Consider the following 20150-nt stretch of genomic DNA (forward strand, 5'->3'; position numbering starts at 1 on the left):
TAGAGTGCAGACACAGCCCCAACACACACTATGACCAAAGAATTTCATTGTGTGCATGGGCCACATGCTTGAAGCAGCAGAGACTCCAAGACACAGATGTGTAACTCTGGCAAACTGGGTTTGTCTGTACACAGGGTTACTTTCTCACTAAAACTAGTTCTTAAGATCCCATTCTGAGTTTTTAGGTCAGCCAAAACAATACAGAGCCTCCTATATGGAGTGTAGAGATAAGGGAAGTCCAGGTGCAGCACTGACCACATTGACAGCAGCAGCATGGAGGAAGTTGCAGGTATGCAGAATCTTCCCTCGTAAAAAAATTGCTTTTGTAAATGAGTGAATTTCAGTACCCAGTACTGAGCCTCTCTCCACCAAGGCCTCTGCCAAGCAGGACCAGAACTCCGGCTACTTTTGGTACCAACTACTAGATATAAAGAATGAGCACTAAGCCTTTTTAAAAACCAGACTTCATTCCCAAAAAGGTAAGCAGAGACAGGAGATTAATTGGGCTCTGGTTGGAAATTCCAAGATGAACCTTGGAAATCAGAGGTGTCTACCTAATGGCCTGCCTGGTACCCAGGACCGACCATGTTAGCAGCCAAGAAATTTAGCCAACAGTGTTAAGTCAAACAGCTGTAACAAGGCTTTCAGTAGCAGAACAGTTACACAGTGGGTTCAGAAACCAATACTGATCCCTGACAAACATGCAAGGGGAGGGGGCAGTATAGTGCAGAGCTGCTGGCAAGCAAGTTCTCTTTTTATCCCTTCTCAGCCAGTACAGGATTATTCTTCCCTGCAGCATTTTCTTTCCTTTTTTATATTAAGTCTTCTATCTAAACTAGCTTAAACAATCCAAACAAGGAGCCTCCATCACACAGCTTGTCTCAATGAACAGCCTGAAATTTCCGTTTAATATCACCTTATTTCTTAATTCTAGCCTCTGGCAGCCCCGTAAGTAGTTCTGGTCTCCCCTTGATATTTACCTTTATTTCAGTTATTGGTCAGAAGTGGGTCTCAAGACATAGGCAGCTCTTTTGTATTCTCTAGAGAAGTGCTATAGCCACACAAAGTCTCCATTTCGAATTTAAACAGAGACTGCAGCAGCGCTGGAAACTGACATCCCTACTGTCGCAGTTGTATTGGGTCTTACACCATCATTTAAAGCCAGTGTCCTTGAGACATCTTGCCTGTTTTACACGGAAAGACGGCATTTCTGTTAGCCACCTGGGGAACAATAAAGACATCTGACACTGGAAGCAGCGTCATCACTTGCTGGTTGCACAAGAGGCCCTTTGTAACTACAGCCCTTCACAAAAGATAAGTCGTATGTTTATGAACTCCCCCTTCAGAGCCTCAACTGATAACTTACTCCTACAAATTGTTGTCTAAACGCTCACTTCCCGTACTGTCTACCTGTACGCCACTGTCCAGGGCCCCGGAAGGGTACCAGCACGATAAAGAAACATGGGCAGAGGATAAGGCCAGAAGCAAGAAACTACCTGAAGAATTAAGCAGCACAAGAAAATTTATTCTTTTAAAAATAGAGAAAAATAAATACAGCCATCAACAATACAAAGAGCCACTTTCAAATGAATAGGACTTTAGGAGGATCAGGGAAGTTTTGCTCTGATCCCTCAAGTAAAGGCCCCCCACTTGATGAAGCTTTGCCACATCATCACTCCATGACAAGTGCACTCTCTGATATTTAATGTAAATCAAGACAAATTGTCCAGTTCACTCCCCTTCCACAGGTGAGCCCCCAGCAGAAACCAAGGACCACCCTGCATATGTACAGCTATATACTCCCGCTGTATCATGGAGCGCACTCAGTTGAGACTCTCCTGCCCTACTCATCCCTTCGACAGTCAGCCCATGTTCTTTCGGTTCCCATATCCCTTTGGGTGTGTGTCTTTCCAGTCATCCCAGGCTCGAATTTTCTGTAGAGTTTCCTCATCATCCTCTTCCACCTTCTTCTCCTGCTGCTCTTTCTGCAGCTCCTCTTCAGAAAGATTTGCTGATGGTCAAGGGGAAAAAAAAAAAAAAAAAAAAAAAAAAAAAAAAAAAAGAGTAAGCTACCACACAGGGAAACGGAAACAAGTAAGAATCACCAGTCAAGTTCTGTGCAGTGATGTCTCCTGGAATATGATCTTTAAGAACAAAGGACTTGCCAAATGGGATCATCCTAATGGCTCATCTAGATTGGTAGCCTGTCTGTTGCAGAGAAAGGTGCAAGGAAGTCCACCGTGGCCAATTATGAAACACATCCATAGGGAAAGTGTCTTTCTAACCGCCCCCTGCCCCAGTTAATGGCTGACTTATGCCCTGAAGCACAAAGGCTTATATCCTTTCTGTTCTTCTACTCAAATATAACTCTGGATATACTCAGTCATATAAGTGTCTAAACCTTTTTTTAATCCTGTTAGGCTCTTACTTCAGAGATGATGTGGTAGAGAGTTCCAGTGGTTAATATGGGGGGTGGGGAGGAGAAGAGTCCTCAGCAGTTTAGTATATTACTTTATAATTTATTTGCAGTAGTGCCGACAGTCCAGGGCCCCATGGTGCTAGTCATTTCACCAACTTTCAGATACGTTCTTTGGGGCTGGGACTACCTTTCATTTTCATTAAGCGTTCCCCGTTTTTGTATTTTCAGAATGGGTCCTCCCATTTACCTTTTGTGTACCCTTTACTTTCTTTGCATCTTGGGTTTTGTTTTTAAATAACTATCATATCCTCTTTTATTTCTCTATCTAAACTGCACCATGTACCTCTTCAAATAGAAGTCTCTCCAAAACCTTTCATCACTTTTGTGGCCCATATACAGACTCTTCCATTTCTGGTCAGCCCATCTCAAAAAAGATAGAGTAAGTGTGTTCCATTCTGATCTAAGAGAAGGTGTGCCCTGATCTATATTATGGTAATATGTTTTCAGTATTATTCTCCATCCAACTCTTTATACATCCTAGCACGGTTTGCTTTTTGAACTGCTGCTGCATATTGAACGGTGTTTTCACTGAGATGTCTGCAGTGACACTCAAATACCTTTCCTTAGTGGTTCCAGTTAATTAAGAACCCAGTCCTATGCATGATGAGTTCAAATGATTCATTCTGAGGTACCCTAGCTTACATTTCCCTACACTCATCTGCCATCGTGTTGCTCATTCAGCTAGGTTTGTTGGATCCCTCTGAAGTTCCTTGCATTCTTCACTTTTTTCCCCCCTTCCTTTTGTTTTCTGTTTCAGAGCCACGGCAATACTTTGCCTGTCACCCTACTGCTAATTAAGTTTTCTTAATAGCCTCTTGTGACAGACTTTGAAGGACAACAGGTTACAGCGTATCTGGATTTTCAAAAAGCATGCCTGTTCCTATTTTGTTAGCAGGCTCACAGAACACTAGTAAATTAAAAAGTCAGATTTTTCCTTTACAAAAGCTGTTTCAGCCTGTCTCCATCGTATTATGTTTATCTGGTTGTTTTACAATTGTGCATAATTGTTTCAACCAATTTTCCTGACACTGCAATAATGCACACTGGTTTGTGATTCCTAGGATCATTAGCACCCCCATTTACATTTTCCTTACTGCTCCATACCTGCTGCTGTCAGGGGGTTGCCTTTGTCAGGCATGATGCCCTGTTTACAGCGCTGTTCATACCAATCATTTACTGTCATCGTTGCCAGGCTAGGATAGCCAGCTCCTAACACCCTGAAGGAAGAAACAGATAGTTAACAAAGCTGCACACATGGTGCACATTATACATCAAGTTAATCCTCCTGTTGCGGCCTTATATCGCAGGTACCCACACCACACCAAGACAGTGTTTCCAGGGCAGCCCCAACTTATCAAGCATATTCTCACCTCCCATTCAAGAGAGTCCTTAGTCTGTTTAAATGAACCCTCCTGATTTGTACTATGTTATTTTTCCTGTTGAGTAAGAAATAAAATAAAGAGGAAAGCATGACCCTGTAAGTTCCATACAGATATTCACCTCCTTTTGGCCCATTTGGTAAAGGCGCAGGATTAGACTTAGAATCATTGACCAAAAAGCTATTCCCTTATGATGCTGCAGTGCACAGAAAATCATCTGCCTGGCTGATGTTCTCCCCACAAAGTGACTGCATTTCAGTGGTGGTAGCTAATAAATTTGCAAAGCTGTTGCATTTGCATGAGGGGCACTTGAAACACACAATTATAAAAATGATTAAGATGAGCTTAGATCCAGTCACATATCAAATTAACAAGATTGAGGATGTCATTCTGGGGCCAGAAGATAATTAAGGACTTTAGAACAGAATGCCTTAGAATTCCATTCCTGCAAAGATCTCTGTTGTCTAGTTAAAGCAGCACAAATCATTCCAATTTCTCCACAGGCTTGACAGCCAGAGTTTATAGTCTGATCCTTGTATTCAGCCTCTTTCTTCTGGATCCTTTGTGAACCACAAGGTCATCCTGACCACCGGACTATTAGAGATTCTTCTATCCTGCTCAGAGCAAACTCCTTTCAGTTTTCTTGTAAACTAAAGGAAGTCCCAGCAAGGAACTATGTTCCGGAGTCCCACAGAAAGAGACAGAAGGGCCAGACAAGGCCACTTCGATCATCACTCAGAACTTTATGAATCCTTCCCACCAGAATCTCATCTTCCCTGATCTCGATTCTGCAAGGATAGTGCCTCAGCCACCTTCTCAATGAGTCTGTTCCACTAACGCATTACTCTGACTTAGCTTTTTGATTCCACAGCTTCTGGCCATGGCTGCTTGCTCTACTGTTGTCTCAGAGTGCAACACCTCAGAGCTTTGCTTTAAACTGCTCCCCAAAGAATAACTTAGACTCGCTTCCAGTCCACTGAAGATGTTTCTTTTTCTACAATATACACTTTGTTCCCCTCCAGCCTGTTCTTGTTTTCTTCAGGCTCTTGATCTGACAATATCCCAGGACTACTGAATCCTCATTACTTCTGTTCATTATTAGGCTCATTGGTCAAAGTCAGGGTGTATCCGATGCAGCCTCCTGCTGCTTTTAGCTCAGTTCCACTTATTTGGCTTATTCATTTTTGCATCTAATGGCGATAATGAAGATCTGGCAACAATCCATTTTATTTACTATATCAGTCAATGAAGAACACGGATTTGGATGCTTTCACTGATTTCCCTTTCCTACAGTCTTCCCATTTAGTAACTTTACACACATACCCTTCCATCTCCTACAGCGCCTGCTGTACTGTGTCACTGCCTCATCAAGATAATTTAAGCTCACTAGGAACAACAGAGGGGCAAGTATCAACCTCTGGAAACTTTTTTTTTTTTAATTTTCCCCCTCAAATTGGACATTACAGTAATACTGCTATAAGGTTAGAAACGTCTCTTCCTCCATTTCCTGTCTTGTTCTGTCCCAAAGCCTGTAATGTGGCCTAGTGGGGTTCTATATCAAAAAGGATAGGGAAACAGCAAACTGGTTGCATACTGCACTTTGCCATCTTCTGGGAAAGGGCTACTTCTATTCTGGAGTCTGTCACTATGGGCTTAATCCACACCCCCCGCCCCGCCATGAACTCTGGATATATGCTGTTATTCTGCACAAAATAGTTGTAATCAACATCTTCTCTGAGGATTTGGGGCTCAGCAGTTGTAGTTCAAATCACTAATGGCAAGGAATGTCTAATATGTGTTATGATACATATACCTACGTTGGGACACCTTACATTTATCCTGTAATGCTATGCGGGACTGTAGTGTGGCTCGGCCGCGGTGTGTCCCTCAGCGGGGCTGTGGGGTATCTCACCGCCTCGCTCTAGTTTGCCGGCCGGTGGCTCTGCTGTCATGGGGAATAACGCACACTCAGTTAGGGGGGTTCAGACCCTGGGGCGGGGCTGAGTCAATAGTCCGAAACCAGCCCAGGCCCTAGGTCAGGGTGGGACAACAAACACTGAGTCAGAATGCTCAGGCCCTCAGGCAGGGCTGAGCAATACTCCTAGGCTTCGGCCTCCTCAGGCCAGGGGAAGGGGGAATCTGCCACCCCGGAGTGGGGTGGCAGGGGGGATGCAGGCCCTCCCACTCCACTGCGTCCCAGCCCAGGGCCCTAGCAGCTGCTGACACTCACTGCTGTCAATGGGGATCCCGGCCGCAACACACTGACATTGGCTCTGGCAGTGTTGCAGCCAGACTGGGGTTGGCTGCCCTCGGGCTACTTCCACACTCCTCCTCATAGGGTACCTGAGGTGTTGTAGCGTCATCGGCGGGCTCAAATACCCAGAGGAACCGATGGTAAGTAGCCGATGGTAGCTCACCGGCTACTCGGGGTAGCTGGCGCGGGGCGGTCCCGGCCAGTCCTCCTCGGGGTAGCTGGCGCAGGGCGGTCCCAGCTGGCTGGGTGTGAGCTCTGGCTGGCAGCGGCCGCAGATGTCTGGCCCCTGCGGTGACTGGGCCTCGACTGAGCTCTGCAGGCAAGCTTTTATACTTCTGGGTCTGCGCCGTACCTGAGGGGCGGGCGCAGGTCCCGGGGCTCCGCCCTCAGTGGTGGTAGGGGAGGTTCGTTCGTCAGCGGGGCTGTGGGGTATCCCACCACCTCGCTACAGGGACATAAACATGGTTTGTGCTGGAACTGATGTATTTACATAGAGTTCAAGCCTACAGCAATTTGCTCTCCAGTAACCCTACATCCACAGAGACCATCCCAGAAGTCTAAAAGGCAGAGACCTGCTCAGCTCTCAGGACCCTTGAAGCAGCATCCATTCACCCCAAAGGATAAGGATGGACAACACCCCTAGATACATGCTTGCTGTAGACCACCAAACAACTAGGAACCAAGCTCAGAATCCAGTCCTTTACTTAGCTAAACAAACATTTTAAGATCCCAACAAAGGCCATACTGCGAACATGGCAAAAAGCTTATGCACAGGATGGTGACAAAAGACCTGGCAACCATACTCCTTCCGATACAATTAACTGATAGGTATACAAATATAAAATCCTGAATCCATTCAGTGCACTTCCTATTAACAGCTAGAATTAAGGAGTTATGTGTGTTTCTCAAGAAACACAGCAGACCTCTCTAGTAGATAATATCTTGCTTCCCTATCAAGGTTATTTATTTTGGCTATATGACAGTCTTCTCCTGAGTTTGCCATTAGACAGATGGACAGACTGCTTCTGAAGTCATAGCTTTCATTGGCTCTAACGCATTGACACGTCACATTAGAGACTGACATTGACAAACTACAACAGAGTTATCCAGATACCTGAGCACAAACATGCACCTCACTCCTATGGATAGATCCAAAATCTCAAGCTTTGCCGGAGTAAAATTTCCTTTAAACATAGGACGAAAAGGGAATGTAACAAAGGTGGAGCAAAGAGCAGCATAGTGAGCCAACTCAGACTGCCTACTAGCCACCAACCTTCTTTCCTTTTTTGGCTCTGTTTCAAGCCCTCGATTGATAAAGGAAGTGCTAAGAGACTCAACCAGTGAAGCCTGCTAAACAACCAGTGGGGCCCTTGACGATCAAAATACAAAAGGAGCACTTAAAGACGATGAAGTCGTTGCGGAGAAACTAAATGGATTCTTTGCTTCAGTCTTCATGGCTGAGATGTTAGGAAGATTCTCAAACCTGAGCTGGCTTTTGTAGGTGACAAATCTGAGGAACTGTCACAGATTGAAGTGTCACTAGGAGGTTTTGGAATTAATTGACAAACTCAACATTAACAACTCACCAGGACCAGATGGTATTCACCCAAGAGTTCTTAAAGAACTCAAATGTGAAGTTGCAGAACTATTAACTAAGGTTTGTAGCCTGTCCTTTAAATCGGCTTTGGTACCCAATGACTGGAAGTTAGCTAATGTAACGCCAATATTTAAAAAGGGCTCCAGAGGTGATCCCGGTAATTACAGACCGGTAAGTCTAGCGTCGATACCAGGCAAATTAGTCGAAACAATAGTTAAGAATAAAAATTGTCAGATACATAGAAAAACAAACTGTTGAGCAATAGTCAACATGGTTTCTGTAATGGGAAATTGTGTCTGAGGCCATGTCTACATCTAAAATTTTGCAGCGCTGGTTGTTACAGCTGTATTAGTACAGCTGTATAGGGCCAGCGCTGCAGAGTGGCCACACTTACAGCAACCAGCGCTGCAAGTGGTGTTAGATGTGGCCACACTGCAGCGCTGTTGGGCGGCTTCAAGGGGGGTTCGGGGAACGCGAGAGCAAACCGGGAAAGGAGACCAGCTTTGCCGCGGTTTGCTCTCGCGTTCCCCGAACCACCCTGCAAACCGTAGGGAAGGAGACCTGCTTGCTCGGGGTTCGGGGAACGCGAGATCAAGCTGGGGAAGGAGACCAGCTTGATTACCAGAGGCTTCCTCAGGTATGCTGGGATACCTGCTTATTCCACGGAGGTCAAGAAAAGCGCTGGTAAGTGTCTATACTTGATTACCAGCGCTGGATCCTCTACACCCGAGACAAAACGGGAGTACGACCAGCGCTGCAAACAGGGAGTTGCAGCGCTGGTGATGCCCTGCAGATGTGTACACCTCCTAAGTTGCAGTGCTGTAACTCCCTCACCAGCGCTGCAACTTTGTGATGTAGACAAGCCCTTACTAATCTGTTAAGAGTTCTTTGAAGGGGTCAACAAACATGTGGACAAGGGGGATCCAGTGGACACAGTGTACTTAGATTTCTAGAAAGCCTTTGACAAGGTCCCTCGCCAAAGGCTCTTATGTAAATTAAGCTGTCATGGGATAAAAGGGAAGGTCCTTTCATGGATTGAGAACTGGTTAAAAGACAGGGAACAAAGGGTAGGAATTAATGGTAAATTCTCAGAATGGATGGGGGTAACTAGTGGTGTTCCCCAAGGGTCAGTCCTAGGACCAATCCTATTCAATTTATTCATAAATGACCTGGAGAAAGGGGTAAATAGTGAGGTGGCAAAGTTTGCAGATGATACTAAACTACTCAAGATAGTTAAGACCAAAGGAGATTGTGAAGAACTTCAAAAAGATCTCACAAAACTAAGTGACTGGGAAACAAAATGGCAAATGAAATGTAATATGGATAAATGTAAAGGAATGCACATTGGACAAAATAACCCCAAATATACATACAATATGATGGGGGCTACTTTAGCTACAACGAGTCAGGAAAAAGATCTTGGCGTCATCGTGGATAGTTCTCTGAAGATGTCCACGCAGTGCGCAGAGGTGGTCAAAAAAGCAAACAGGAGGTTAGGAATCATTAAAAAGGGGATAGAGAATAAGACAGAGAATATCTTATTGCCCTTATATAAATCCATGGTACACTCACATCTCGAATACTATGTACAGATGTGGTCTCCTCACCTCAAAAAAGATATTCTATCACTAGAAAAGGTTCAGAAACAGCCAACTAAAATGATTAGGGGGTTGGAGAGGGTCCCATACGAGGAAAGATTAAAGAGGCTAGGCCTCTTCAGCTTGGAAAAGAGAAGACTAAGGGGGGATATGATAGAGGTATATATAATCATGAGTGATGTACAGAAAGTGGATGAGGAAAAGTTATTTACTTATTCCCACAATACAAGAACTAGGGGTCACCAAATGAAATTAATAGGTAGCAGGGTTAAAACAAATAAAAGGAAGTTCTTCTTCACACAGCACACAGTCAACTTGTGAGGAGGTTGTGAAGGCTGGGACTATAACAAATGTTTAAAAGGGAACTGGATAAATTCATGGTGGCTAGGTCCATAAATGGCTATTAGCCAGGAAGGGTAAGGAATGGTGTCCCTAGCCTCTGTTCATCAGAGGATGGAGATGGATGACAGGAGAGAGATCACTTGATCATTGCCTGTTAGCTTCACTCCCTCTGGAGCACCTGGCATTGGCCACTGTCGGTAGACAGATGCTGAGCTGGATGGACCTTTGGTCTGACCCGGTACATCCGTTCTTATGTTACTCACTGCTTGAGTAACAACAGTGATGCTGCTATGACACACTGAGGGCTCAGAGAGGGGCAAAGGAAGCCTTGCCAGCTGGGAATTCTCCCCAGTTAACGAAATATAAAGAAAACAGACCATAGATATGGTGGTTCTCTTGGACCAGTGCACTCCACAGAGAGATGCCAGGACAGCATATTGGAGCATGCTGGTAGAGGGGAAATAAAAGGAAAGGAAAAGTGGGAGGAGGTATCTTACAGACTCTCACCTCACCACATATGATAAAAGCCATCATGACGTGGTGCAGGTATTGAAGAAATATTTCCTTTGGATGTGGAAGGATGCCCTGAGCCCAGCTTAGTCTTTTGTAAACGCAAGTGCTGTATGACAGAGATTGCATTTAACATTATTATGGTGCAACATACTTAGCCTGCATGGCGTCTCGGGTGAGAATGAAAGGTTTCATTGCAGTCCTGGGATGCTGAGAAGTTTGAGGAGGTGCTGAAGCCTTGAGATGGGAAACAAAAAGCAAACAGAAGACTTACATTCAGAATAACCTCCCCTGCATTCCCCTCCATGTCCACAAGTGCAGAGCATGAGAAGAATGCCACCTTTGCAGTCAGAGAAACATACTGAGGGTACGTCTACACTGCAGCTGGGAGGTGTGATTCCCAGTGAGGAGAGTGACTTGTGCTAGCTCTGTTTGAGATATTGTGTTAAAAACAGCAGGATGGATGTTGTGGCACAGGCAGTGGCTCGGGCTTCCTGCCTGAGTCCAAGGCCGCCTGATTCCCTGTGTTGAAGTTCAGATGGCTAGCCTGAGCCACCATCTGTCCCACAATGACCACACTGCCGTTTTTAGCATACTTGCTCGAGCAAACCAAGTGCACTTATCTACTGGTGATGGGAATCACGCGCCAGCTGCAGCATAGACATACCACGAGTCTGACAAGTTCCGGCCTTAACCCATGCTACGCCGTAAACTTCCTAGGTGAGCTTCAGCATGTGACGTTACTTCCCTGTGCCTCAGGCACTCCCGTCCTGGGTGAAAGCAAGAAGCTGATAAAACATGAGGCAGCTGCAGTTGAGCTAGACTAATCTGGAGGAAAGAAACAAGACCAATTATTTCTCCCAGAGACCAAACATGGCACATCTGCCACTCAGTAAATCCTATCACGAACAGTAATTCTACCACCTCAAAGCACTGCAGATGAGCAGAGCGCTGTCACTCCAGCTGACAGTGCTACAGAGACAGGTCACTGAAGTGCACAAAACAACTTTACATCCCAAATAAAGCTGGAATATTTTATGCAATATCCATTTAATGTATTTCTAATTCTAACCAGTAGACATTTTAAGTGAACAGCACAAAGCTTGAACTCTTGAAAACAGCATCATTCTGTGTGATACAGACGTTGCATTTGCTGACGGGGCTTTTACTGTTTAAACAGGGTCACTCCTTTCAGATGGCACCTGGACATTCTGAAAGCCAAGATTGCATGCTTAAAAGATCACTGGATTATTATTTTAACTGTGGCAGATTTATTATTTTAAGAGTGAGGGACTGACAATCTGGCATAGTGTAGAGAAACAAGGCAAACCTGCTCCAGCAATCTTTAAATGTACCTCTAGTCTGATGTGCAACACTTTGCTGTTGCAAGCCTTGACTGTCCACAACTAGAAAAGGTCATGAAAATTTGCTCCTGGTTTGTTAATACAGACAAATATCTATTAGACATTAAACGGAGATCCCTCCATTCATTTCACTTGTGATCTATGTAGGATTTTAACCCATGACTTCACATATGAAGCTCTGCCATTGAAACCATCCAATAATCTTTCATTTTGTTTCAGGCTCACCAATGTCAGTTATCAACCTACAAGACCCACACCCCACTAAATATCCCAAATCTCATACCTGTTTTAGTGCATTCCTTCCTCTCAAAATCACCATTTCCTGGTCAATGCTCTCTATTTCCTCCAGGCTCGTTGTGATCCACTTCTGGATTTGCAGCATGTAGAATTCCCGTATCTGTTCCTCCTCCGCCTGGCCACTCTCCAAAAAAGCTTTCATGGAGGCCAACCTATTCTCCACCTCCTTCTTCTGCTTGTATCTGCCTCAGGGAGGGAGAGACAGGACCATTTAAGGAGCCTCTTTCAAACAACTTTTTAACAGATAGTATTCTGACACAGCTGACAGTACAGCAAAGAGTTCAGGATGTTGTTACAGGGTGGATCACACTTTGTTAGAGAAATTACCTTTTGGGACAAGTAGCTCTGAAGTTCAGAATTAGAACACATCCCAACAGAACTACAGCAGCGGCTTACGGGGAAAAGTAAAGCAATATATTTCAATACAAGTCAGCACCTTATGGCCAGCCCACTCTCTGGAGACTATCAGCAAAGTGCCCCACAAACTAGTTTGAGAACCCAACCGTGGAGTACAAGGACACTCTTCCCATACTAATCAGCACTAATCAGCATCCAGCAGGTGGCTTTATCTTCTTGACTAAAGGCCTTCCCTTTCCCCTCTAAGGCTATGAGAATATATAAACAGTCACATGCATATAGCACAATCCAAGAGGGAAATCTGCTACAGTCTCCCTTTCCTCTCCCCTTCACTTTGTCTATTTATGATCCTTCTTTGACGTGTCACATCAAGTTTAGATTATATGCTCTTTGGAGCAAGCAAGGGATCTTCACCTGTTTTTGTGAGGTGCCTAATGCAATTTTTGGAACTCAAAAAAAATATACAAAAGGGCAGTTTTTGACAGCCCATTGCTGCAGTGTGGGTAAGAACAGACCTTAGCTGCAGGTGTATCTTATTTAACAGCAAAGTGGAGATATTTCAAATAAGATGCTGGCTGAGATGTCAAAAAGCCTGCTGACCATTAACGAAAACCAGAGATACAATTTTAAAGTGGGTACGGTGCCATCTTAAGGAAACTAGCATTTTAAAGAGAAAAGTCATGCTGACAGGATGTGTGAATAACTGCACATAAGGGAGTACTTAACACCCAGGAACTTCTCCAACAATAGCCACTATGGGTACCTTGTGGAAAAACCAAATTGAAAAAACCACCCATGGTGCATAAAATATTACAGCAAAGGTCATTTGGTTTTTCTCAAGTAAATTTTATTATGGTAGAAGCTGTGCTAAAGCCACCTATGCATAGAATAGATAGTGCATGGGCACAGGCAATGAGTTTCCCACACACAATACAACCAATACTCCTAATGGAGGGATTACCTGAAGGAAAGGGGCACTCGAACTTCATGGCCTAAAATCTTTAGTGCCCCTGCTGAGAGATCACCAACATGAGAGCTAATTAAACCCTTCTTAGGAAATAAAGATATCAGAGAGGATCCTATAGGATGCAGTAATTCCTGGCTAGACAGAGATCTGGGCTTCAAAGTCTGAATCCTTGAGTTCAAAGTGCAAAAGGACACCTGAACTAGAAAGCAGGAGCTGTTTTATTACTTTATGGGATTATTATTTAAATCAAGTATGCTTCTACAGCTAGCCCCTTATGCCCAGTTTCAGTGATTAACAAACTCAGCTAGGGAATCGTTTCTGGGATCCTCAGAATAAAACATTAAGAACCAAGGAGAGAGAGACTAAGGGGGTTGGAAGTGCTGATCATTCAGGAGAATCTTTTACTAAAATCAATACTGAGGGGCTGGAGAAGCATAAACATAAGCAACAGAAGGACCAGACCTCCAACTTTCCTCCTGGAGCAGTATAAGGGAAGTGATCCCATCCAAGTGACCTTTATACTTTGACGTAGGACAATCCTCTTCAAATAAGTTACTCCAAGGACACCACACGTTTTATTACTATTCCCCAGACTCTAGAATTCTACCACATTCCTTCCAGTTACAGTTGAGGGCCTCCATGCACTTGGGGTGATGGAGGGCGAGGGGGAAGAGGAGGCAGGAACATGCAGGTCTGGAATATAAGGAAGAGGTGCCATTCACCTGAACTGAGGTGTACTGGTGAATCCACATAAGAAAATCTTGCCCAGTCTGTGTGAACTATGCTTGTCTTTAATTGAAGTCAATGTGATTCCTCACTGCTGACATCAAGCCAACTTCCCAGATCAGACTGCAGCTTGCCCTTGAACAGAATCTACAGAGAAGAAGATGTTGCCTCCCCTCCTCCTCCCATATACATATTATAGCCAACAACCTTGGTCTCATAGCAAGAACTGACCTTATACGTACATCATATCTTATTATTCAATTTAAAAAATAGGCATTGTTTAAATTGTTGCATTAAAGCTTATGCTAAAGAAGAGGTAGCAGTACTGAGGACTTTGATAAGTGTATGGTGTTTTTCCTTCTCACAGTAAAAAGGTTGTGGAGACAACTGGATCAGTTAAATGATGATATTTTACCATCCCAAATCCATTTATCTTAGAATATGAACTCTCTGGGGCTGGGACCATGTGTTTGTATGCAGCTTGGTGGGTCAGTAAATTTGGCCACACCTGAAACAGAGGCTCTGGTAATATTTCTTTTCCTCTCATTTACAACTTTAGGCTCCAGTCTGGTAAATACTGCACAAATGGTTCCTCTCTGTGCAAGATGGGGTCATAGTTACCTGAGTGATTGCAACTACTAAATAGACGTTGTAATCAACATGCCTATTAATGAATGCTATAGTAAATCAAGGGCTCTCCTGCTCAAGGAGAACTTTATAGCATTAAATGATATCTATGGTGAATATCTTGAAAACTAGAATGCACGTTATTTAACATATGGATGATGAAAAACTGTTTTTTTCACTTTAATTCAAGCTATTCTCTTTACCATTTTATAGTCTTCATTTCTACAATATCATACTGTACATTTTGTACTATGAAATATTCTACTTTTCCACCCCTACTTTTGTATCTGCAACTGCTTTAAGGTGGGGGGGGGGGGGGGAAGAAGACCTACCTTTCAATTTTTGCTTGTCTACTAGATGCCATGGCCACGAGACTGGACTGTCTGCCAGCTGGGCCAGCCCCGGAAGTACTCTCTCTAGGCTCATTTTCATTAGGACTCTCTGGCATTGGTGGAAGGTGGAACTTGCCAATCTGGTAGTTCTTGCAGAGCTTCAGGAAGTCCATGAAGTGGGCACGAGCACTCTGCACATGCTCCAGTCGCTTGCTGAGATTGACTTGTTTCATGGTGAGGGCTCCCAACAAAGCAGGTAGCAGCAGATACTTCAGGTCAGCAGATGCAATCTCCTCCAGGTCTTCATTTTGGCTGAAAGAGAAATAAGATCTTCTTGTACCTCTGCCCTATTGCGTTCACGCCTATAGCATGTATAGGAAGAGCTGTAATCTCCACATCTCTGCCATGGGAAGAAGACCAAAAGGAAGGGATGGATGGAACACATTTCCTCAGCTGAAGACAGCTCCTGGAGTGCAAACTCTGAAGTCCTGTCTAAACTAGGATAAGAGATGGGTTTTTAAAATGTGTTAGCTAATATTTTATATCACCATAGCTTTTATCTTAGCCTAGACAAGGCCCCAGATACACTAATACTCACAACATACAATGCTCTTTAGCAACTGGTTTAGGTCTTTCTGCATCACCGTATTCTATGGATTGTTATGCGCTCCTAAAATAGTTGTAGACCAGCCCACTGATTAATGGGGGCCAGTTTTAATTCTCTAACTTGATTTCTTGCTAACAGGACCAGCAAGAAAATAGATGCAGGATGCTTTGCATGTAGGTGATAGAGCACTTCATGTTACTATGAAGCAATCCCTCTGACAGACCAAGCCACAGAACTGATGGGCTATGAAAACCAATGCCCTTCATCTGCAAGGTGGTGGCGACATTCCAGGGTAGTTTCTCCATGGGGGGTGGGAGGGGTCAGGCTCTGAAAAATAAAGTAGTATAAAACTAGTATGTAGCTTTCTGCTTCTCTATCAAGAATGTTGTCCATGGTTTTTTTTAAATATTGCACTTTATGAAGTAGAGCAAATATACACATCTTATTTTGCACAAAGCCAAAACTGTTCTGACATGCTTTGAAATGCTTGTCATCGTCTGTAAAACTTAACCACTAAACTGCCACAGAGGTGGCAGCACGAGTTCTCTCTCACCTACCACAAACAGTACATCTGGGATTTTCATTCATACCCCCTGCTTGGGAACTATACTTACCGGAGAAGCAGGATTCAGTGATCCGAACATTGGGAGTCCCAGATCCTAACCAAAGCTCTGCAGCCAACTCTCCATAATCTTGCCTCTATTAGGGATATTTTGCAAGCCCTTTTCACTGCCAGTGGCACCAGTTCAGGTTTCTACCCCAGCCAGAGGCCCGGTGTAAGGGAGCTGCTTCCTACCGGGGACATTTTAAGATCTGGGAAGGGTTCAGTGACGTGGGGCTTCAAACACCCGCGGCCTGTATAAACCTGCGCTCCTAGGACCGACAGCAGGCGCCGAGACTGACCGCCCGGCCCACCCAAGCGACATGCAGCAGGCTCGGCCACCGAGTGCGCGGGCCGAGGTAGCCCGACTGGTTGGTCGGGTCCGCGGAGCCCGGGCCCGGCTATCCAGGGGAAGGGGCCGCGGAGCCCGGGCCCGGCTATCCAGGGGAAGGGGCCGCGGAGCCCGGGGAGCGGGACCGGGCCGGCTGCCCAGGGGAAGGGGCCGCGAGGCCGGTTGCCAGGGAAGGGGCGCAGAGCCCGGGAAAAGGGGGGCGCGCCCTGAAGCCTCCAGCCCCCGAAGGGGCAGCTCGGCCGCGCACCTGAAGAGGTCGAGCTGCGCTACGCCGCGGGCTGCCTGCTGCAGGAGGTCGAGCCCCCGCCGGACCTTGTCCTGGAGCGCCGGGGCCCCCGAGGAGGGCTCCGTGCTGGCGTCCACCTCCTCCAGGAGCCGCCAGCCCGATTCCAGCAGTTCGGGGAGACGCGGTGGCGTCTCTGCTGTTGCCGCCGCCATCTTAGGAAGGTGCGCGGGGCCGATGCGCAACTCCTGCCGGGAGCGGCACAGGCGCGCCCGGCCGCCATATTAGTAGAGGCAGCTCTGAACTGACGCGCCCGTTCGCCAGCTTGGTCGACGGAACGGCGCGAGTTGCGCGGAGGGTTCGGGGCTTGAGGCAGCTCCTGGAGAGTCTCCTCGTGGGCGGGGGCTCGGGGGACCCCAGGCAGCCGCGGCTGAGGTACCTGGGCTGGCGCGCCTCTGGCACCAACGGCGGCCTAGCACCGCACAAAGGGCGCCTGCTGAGCCTGGCTTCCAGGTGTTGCAGGCGCGGGTGCCTCGGGCTGGGCCGGCGGAAAGCGAGAGTCACACCCAGCGTGGCAGGACGCCTGGGTTCCGTGGCCAGCTGTGCCCGGGCTGGTGCCCCTCCATGGACTGCAACAAATACCTAAACCAGCCCTGTCAATTCATAGGAAACGTGTGTCAGCTTTAATCAACTCCGCTGGAATGTGCTACTGTTAATTGTATAGGGGTTGAGCAAACTGCCTGACACTACAGTTCTACAAAGCCTCCAGGAAAACGTGCATGTTACCTTTCCTTACCTATGAGTTCCTTATAGGAGCAGCAGCAAAAAGAAGACTGTCCTTCCTTAACTTAGTTTTTATTAAAACTCTATGACCATCTTCACCCTAGAAAAATCTGACATGCTAACGACTTTGGATCGCTACCATGTGCCTGTAACACATCTCATATTGGCACATGACATTGCTTTCCACAATCCACAGACTATCTTTAGAAAAGAAATGATCAATAAAATGAGGTTAGTCAAAAATGCCCTAAAGCTAAAAGTGAAATAAAATCCTTAGAGGTGGCTGGGATGCTATTAAGAAAAAACAATAGTGGAATCTCAGAAGAGATGTATACTGCTGGATAAAAAAGGAATCAGGAAGCACAGAGGAAACCAATATAGTCAGAAGGCCAAAGTTTGAGAGGCTATTTAACCAAACAGAAATCCTTTAAAATCTGTAAGTCTGTCCATCATGAGCCCAAGAAACAGGAGCATAAATTATTGCAGGCAATAAGCAGTAGAGAAGTTAGGTCAAAATGGAGTTTGAAGAACAAATAGCTAAAGAATCTAATTTGTTTTTAATACCTTATATCAGAAGCAGGAAGCCTGAGGCTATGTTTATGCTACAATCTTAAATTGACATATGTTAGGTCGACTTATGGCCACTGCATTAATTACTGCAGTGGCTGATGTCCACACTACCCTCCTACTGGTAGTGGAACACGTCCTCACCAGGAGTGCTTCCAGCGAGTGGCAGTGTGGGAAACAGATCCAGAACTCTCAGCTCTGCACAGCTCCCCACTGGGAGCTCAGCTGCTCCCTGAGGCTTCTCATCTCTGTGTTCCCATCTGGGAGCAGCGGGCTGTGATTTTTCCTCCAAGGACAATGATCAGCATGTTGCCACCAGGTACAAGTGACCATGCAGCTTTCTCAGCAGTACCTTTATTCTTAAGGTAAAAGCATTACAGAAAAAATGTATAAAAACAATAAAACAAGTTTAAACACACACTAAACATACCAGGATTCACCCATCAGTCTTATGGTTAGAGTCCTACGTTGATACCAAATGTATATCCGCGGATGCAGGGAAAAAGTGGATATCCAAGGAGTTGCAGAGCTCTACCGGGAACAGCAGTAGCACAGGCAGCTGCACATCTGGCCACCGCTCACAGGAGCCAGCGCCTCACACGGGCAGCTCCTCTGGCATGGCTGTACCATCCCTGCCCACTGGGGCTGGCACCAGGCTCAGTGGCAGCTGTCCCTGGTCATGCTAGACTGGGAGCATGCAAGTCACTGAATTTGGTGCCCATTCCCATGGGCAAGGCTATGGGCGATACAGCCACACCGGAGGAGCTGCCTGCATGGGGCGCTGGCTCCTGCAAGCAGTGGCTGGATGTGCAGCTGCTTTTGCCGCTGCTGTTCCCAGTAGAGCCTTGCAGCTCCTCAGGTATCCACACCTGCAGATAAAAATTTGGTATCCACGCAGGGCTCTACTTACGGTGCCAAAGCCTTTCAAAGCCTTCAGCAGGAGTGGAACTCCCTTAGCCAAAATTTTGCAGGATCAGAAAGAAAATCCTGTGTCAGCTTAATTCAGCCTTTTTATACCAAAAGTTCCCGCCCCCATTTTTGTCTTCATATATTTAATACAGAGGTCCTCAAAGATACTGCATGGGGTTGCAATTGTCTCCTTGAGTTGAGGCTATATTGTCTCAGAAAGGGTTACTATGCTCTTGAAAAAAAGACTATGAAGCCAGGGTAATTTAGTGAATGGTTTGTTACTTGTCTAATTATACTCTGTAGCGCAAGAAAGCAGTGAACCGAGTAAATATATGGAAAACCTCCAAGGTTTGTTTAGGGTCAGAGAGGCTGTTTGTTCCCCTTCTTTTTTTGTTTTCAGTGTTGGTTTTGGTTGATATGCCTGGCCCAGGAAGGAGGGGTCTTAGTTTCCTAGTAGTCCCTTTGAGGTGAAAGAACCTACCCCTTTTCTTTTTTCTTTTCTTTTCTTTTCTCTGCAATAGCGGAGACAAATATTCAAGGTCCTGGAAATTCCCAGTGATACCTTCCAGTTCACTGAAGTGGAATAGATAAATCAACAGTGCAGCCTCACCTGCAATACTGTGTATGGTACTAGTCACTCCATTTAAAAAAGGATATTGCAGATCTGGAGGCAGGGGTCAGAGAAGAGCAATGAGAAGGATCATAGATATGGAAAAACTCATAAGAGGAGTGATAGAAAAGACTAGGATTAGTTACCTTATAAAGGAGACAAATAAGAAGGTATATGATAGAAGTATCAATGTTATAGGACAGGTAGATCGAGGGCTTCCATTCACCTTGTTTTATAATGTAAGAACAAGACAGTGAAATTAAAAAGTAGGAAATGCAAAACTGTTGGAAGGATATACTTGTTCACGCATGATGTATTTAAGCTGTAGCACTCATTGCCAGTGGAAGATATGGACAAAATCTTGACAAGATTCCAATAGGGATTGGGAATGTATACTTCACCTTATGGGTTATTGCCGTAGTTTTAACATTTTGGTGGTTATTTTTTAAAATAAATTGTACCTTTCCATATGTCTGGAGCAGCATTTCTAAACCGTGACCATTATCAAAGACTCTTTTAACCTCAGGAATATACCATTTGCCTGTGTACAGGGCAAAGTCTCATCCTCTATATGTTCAGGTAAATTAACTGTGAATTTCAAGAAGTTTCCATGGGCAAAATTCTGAGAGAAGCCTGTTCCTGCCAGCCTGGTCATGACTCCCACTTTCA

The 20150-nt window shown here is 45.4% G+C and overlaps 1 protein-coding gene across 2 annotated transcripts; it reads right to left on the minus strand.

Annotated features, from left to right (window-relative positions):
- Positions 1–1504: 1504 nt before the first annotated feature.
- Positions 1505–16861, minus strand: IGBP1 (immunoglobulin binding protein 1). Of its 2 annotated transcripts, none has more exons than XM_030576241.1 (6): positions 16637–16861; positions 14830–15141; positions 11807–12002; positions 10314–10396; positions 3584–3696; positions 1505–2011 (listed from the first exon to the last, which is right to left on the minus strand). In XM_030576241.1, the coding sequence occupies exons 1-6, from the start codon at positions 16825–16827 to the stop codon at positions 1863–1865; spliced, it is 1044 nt and encodes a 347-aa protein (XP_030432101.1). In that variant the 5' UTR covers positions 16828–16861; the 3' UTR covers positions 1505–1862. The 2 variants fall into 2 exon arrangements, with proteins under 2 accessions (XP_030432101.1, XP_030432102.1); XM_030576242.1 differs by lacking the exon at positions 16637–16861 and adding an exon at positions 15428–15448.
- Between the last annotated feature and the right edge of the window lie 3289 nt (positions 16862–20150).

The sequence above is a fragment of the Gopherus evgoodei genome, chromosome 9, assembly GCF_007399415.2.
Source record: "Gopherus evgoodei ecotype Sinaloan lineage chromosome 9, rGopEvg1_v1.p, whole genome shotgun sequence".
Classification (NCBI taxonomy): domain Eukaryota; kingdom Metazoa; phylum Chordata; order Testudines; family Testudinidae; genus Gopherus; species Gopherus evgoodei.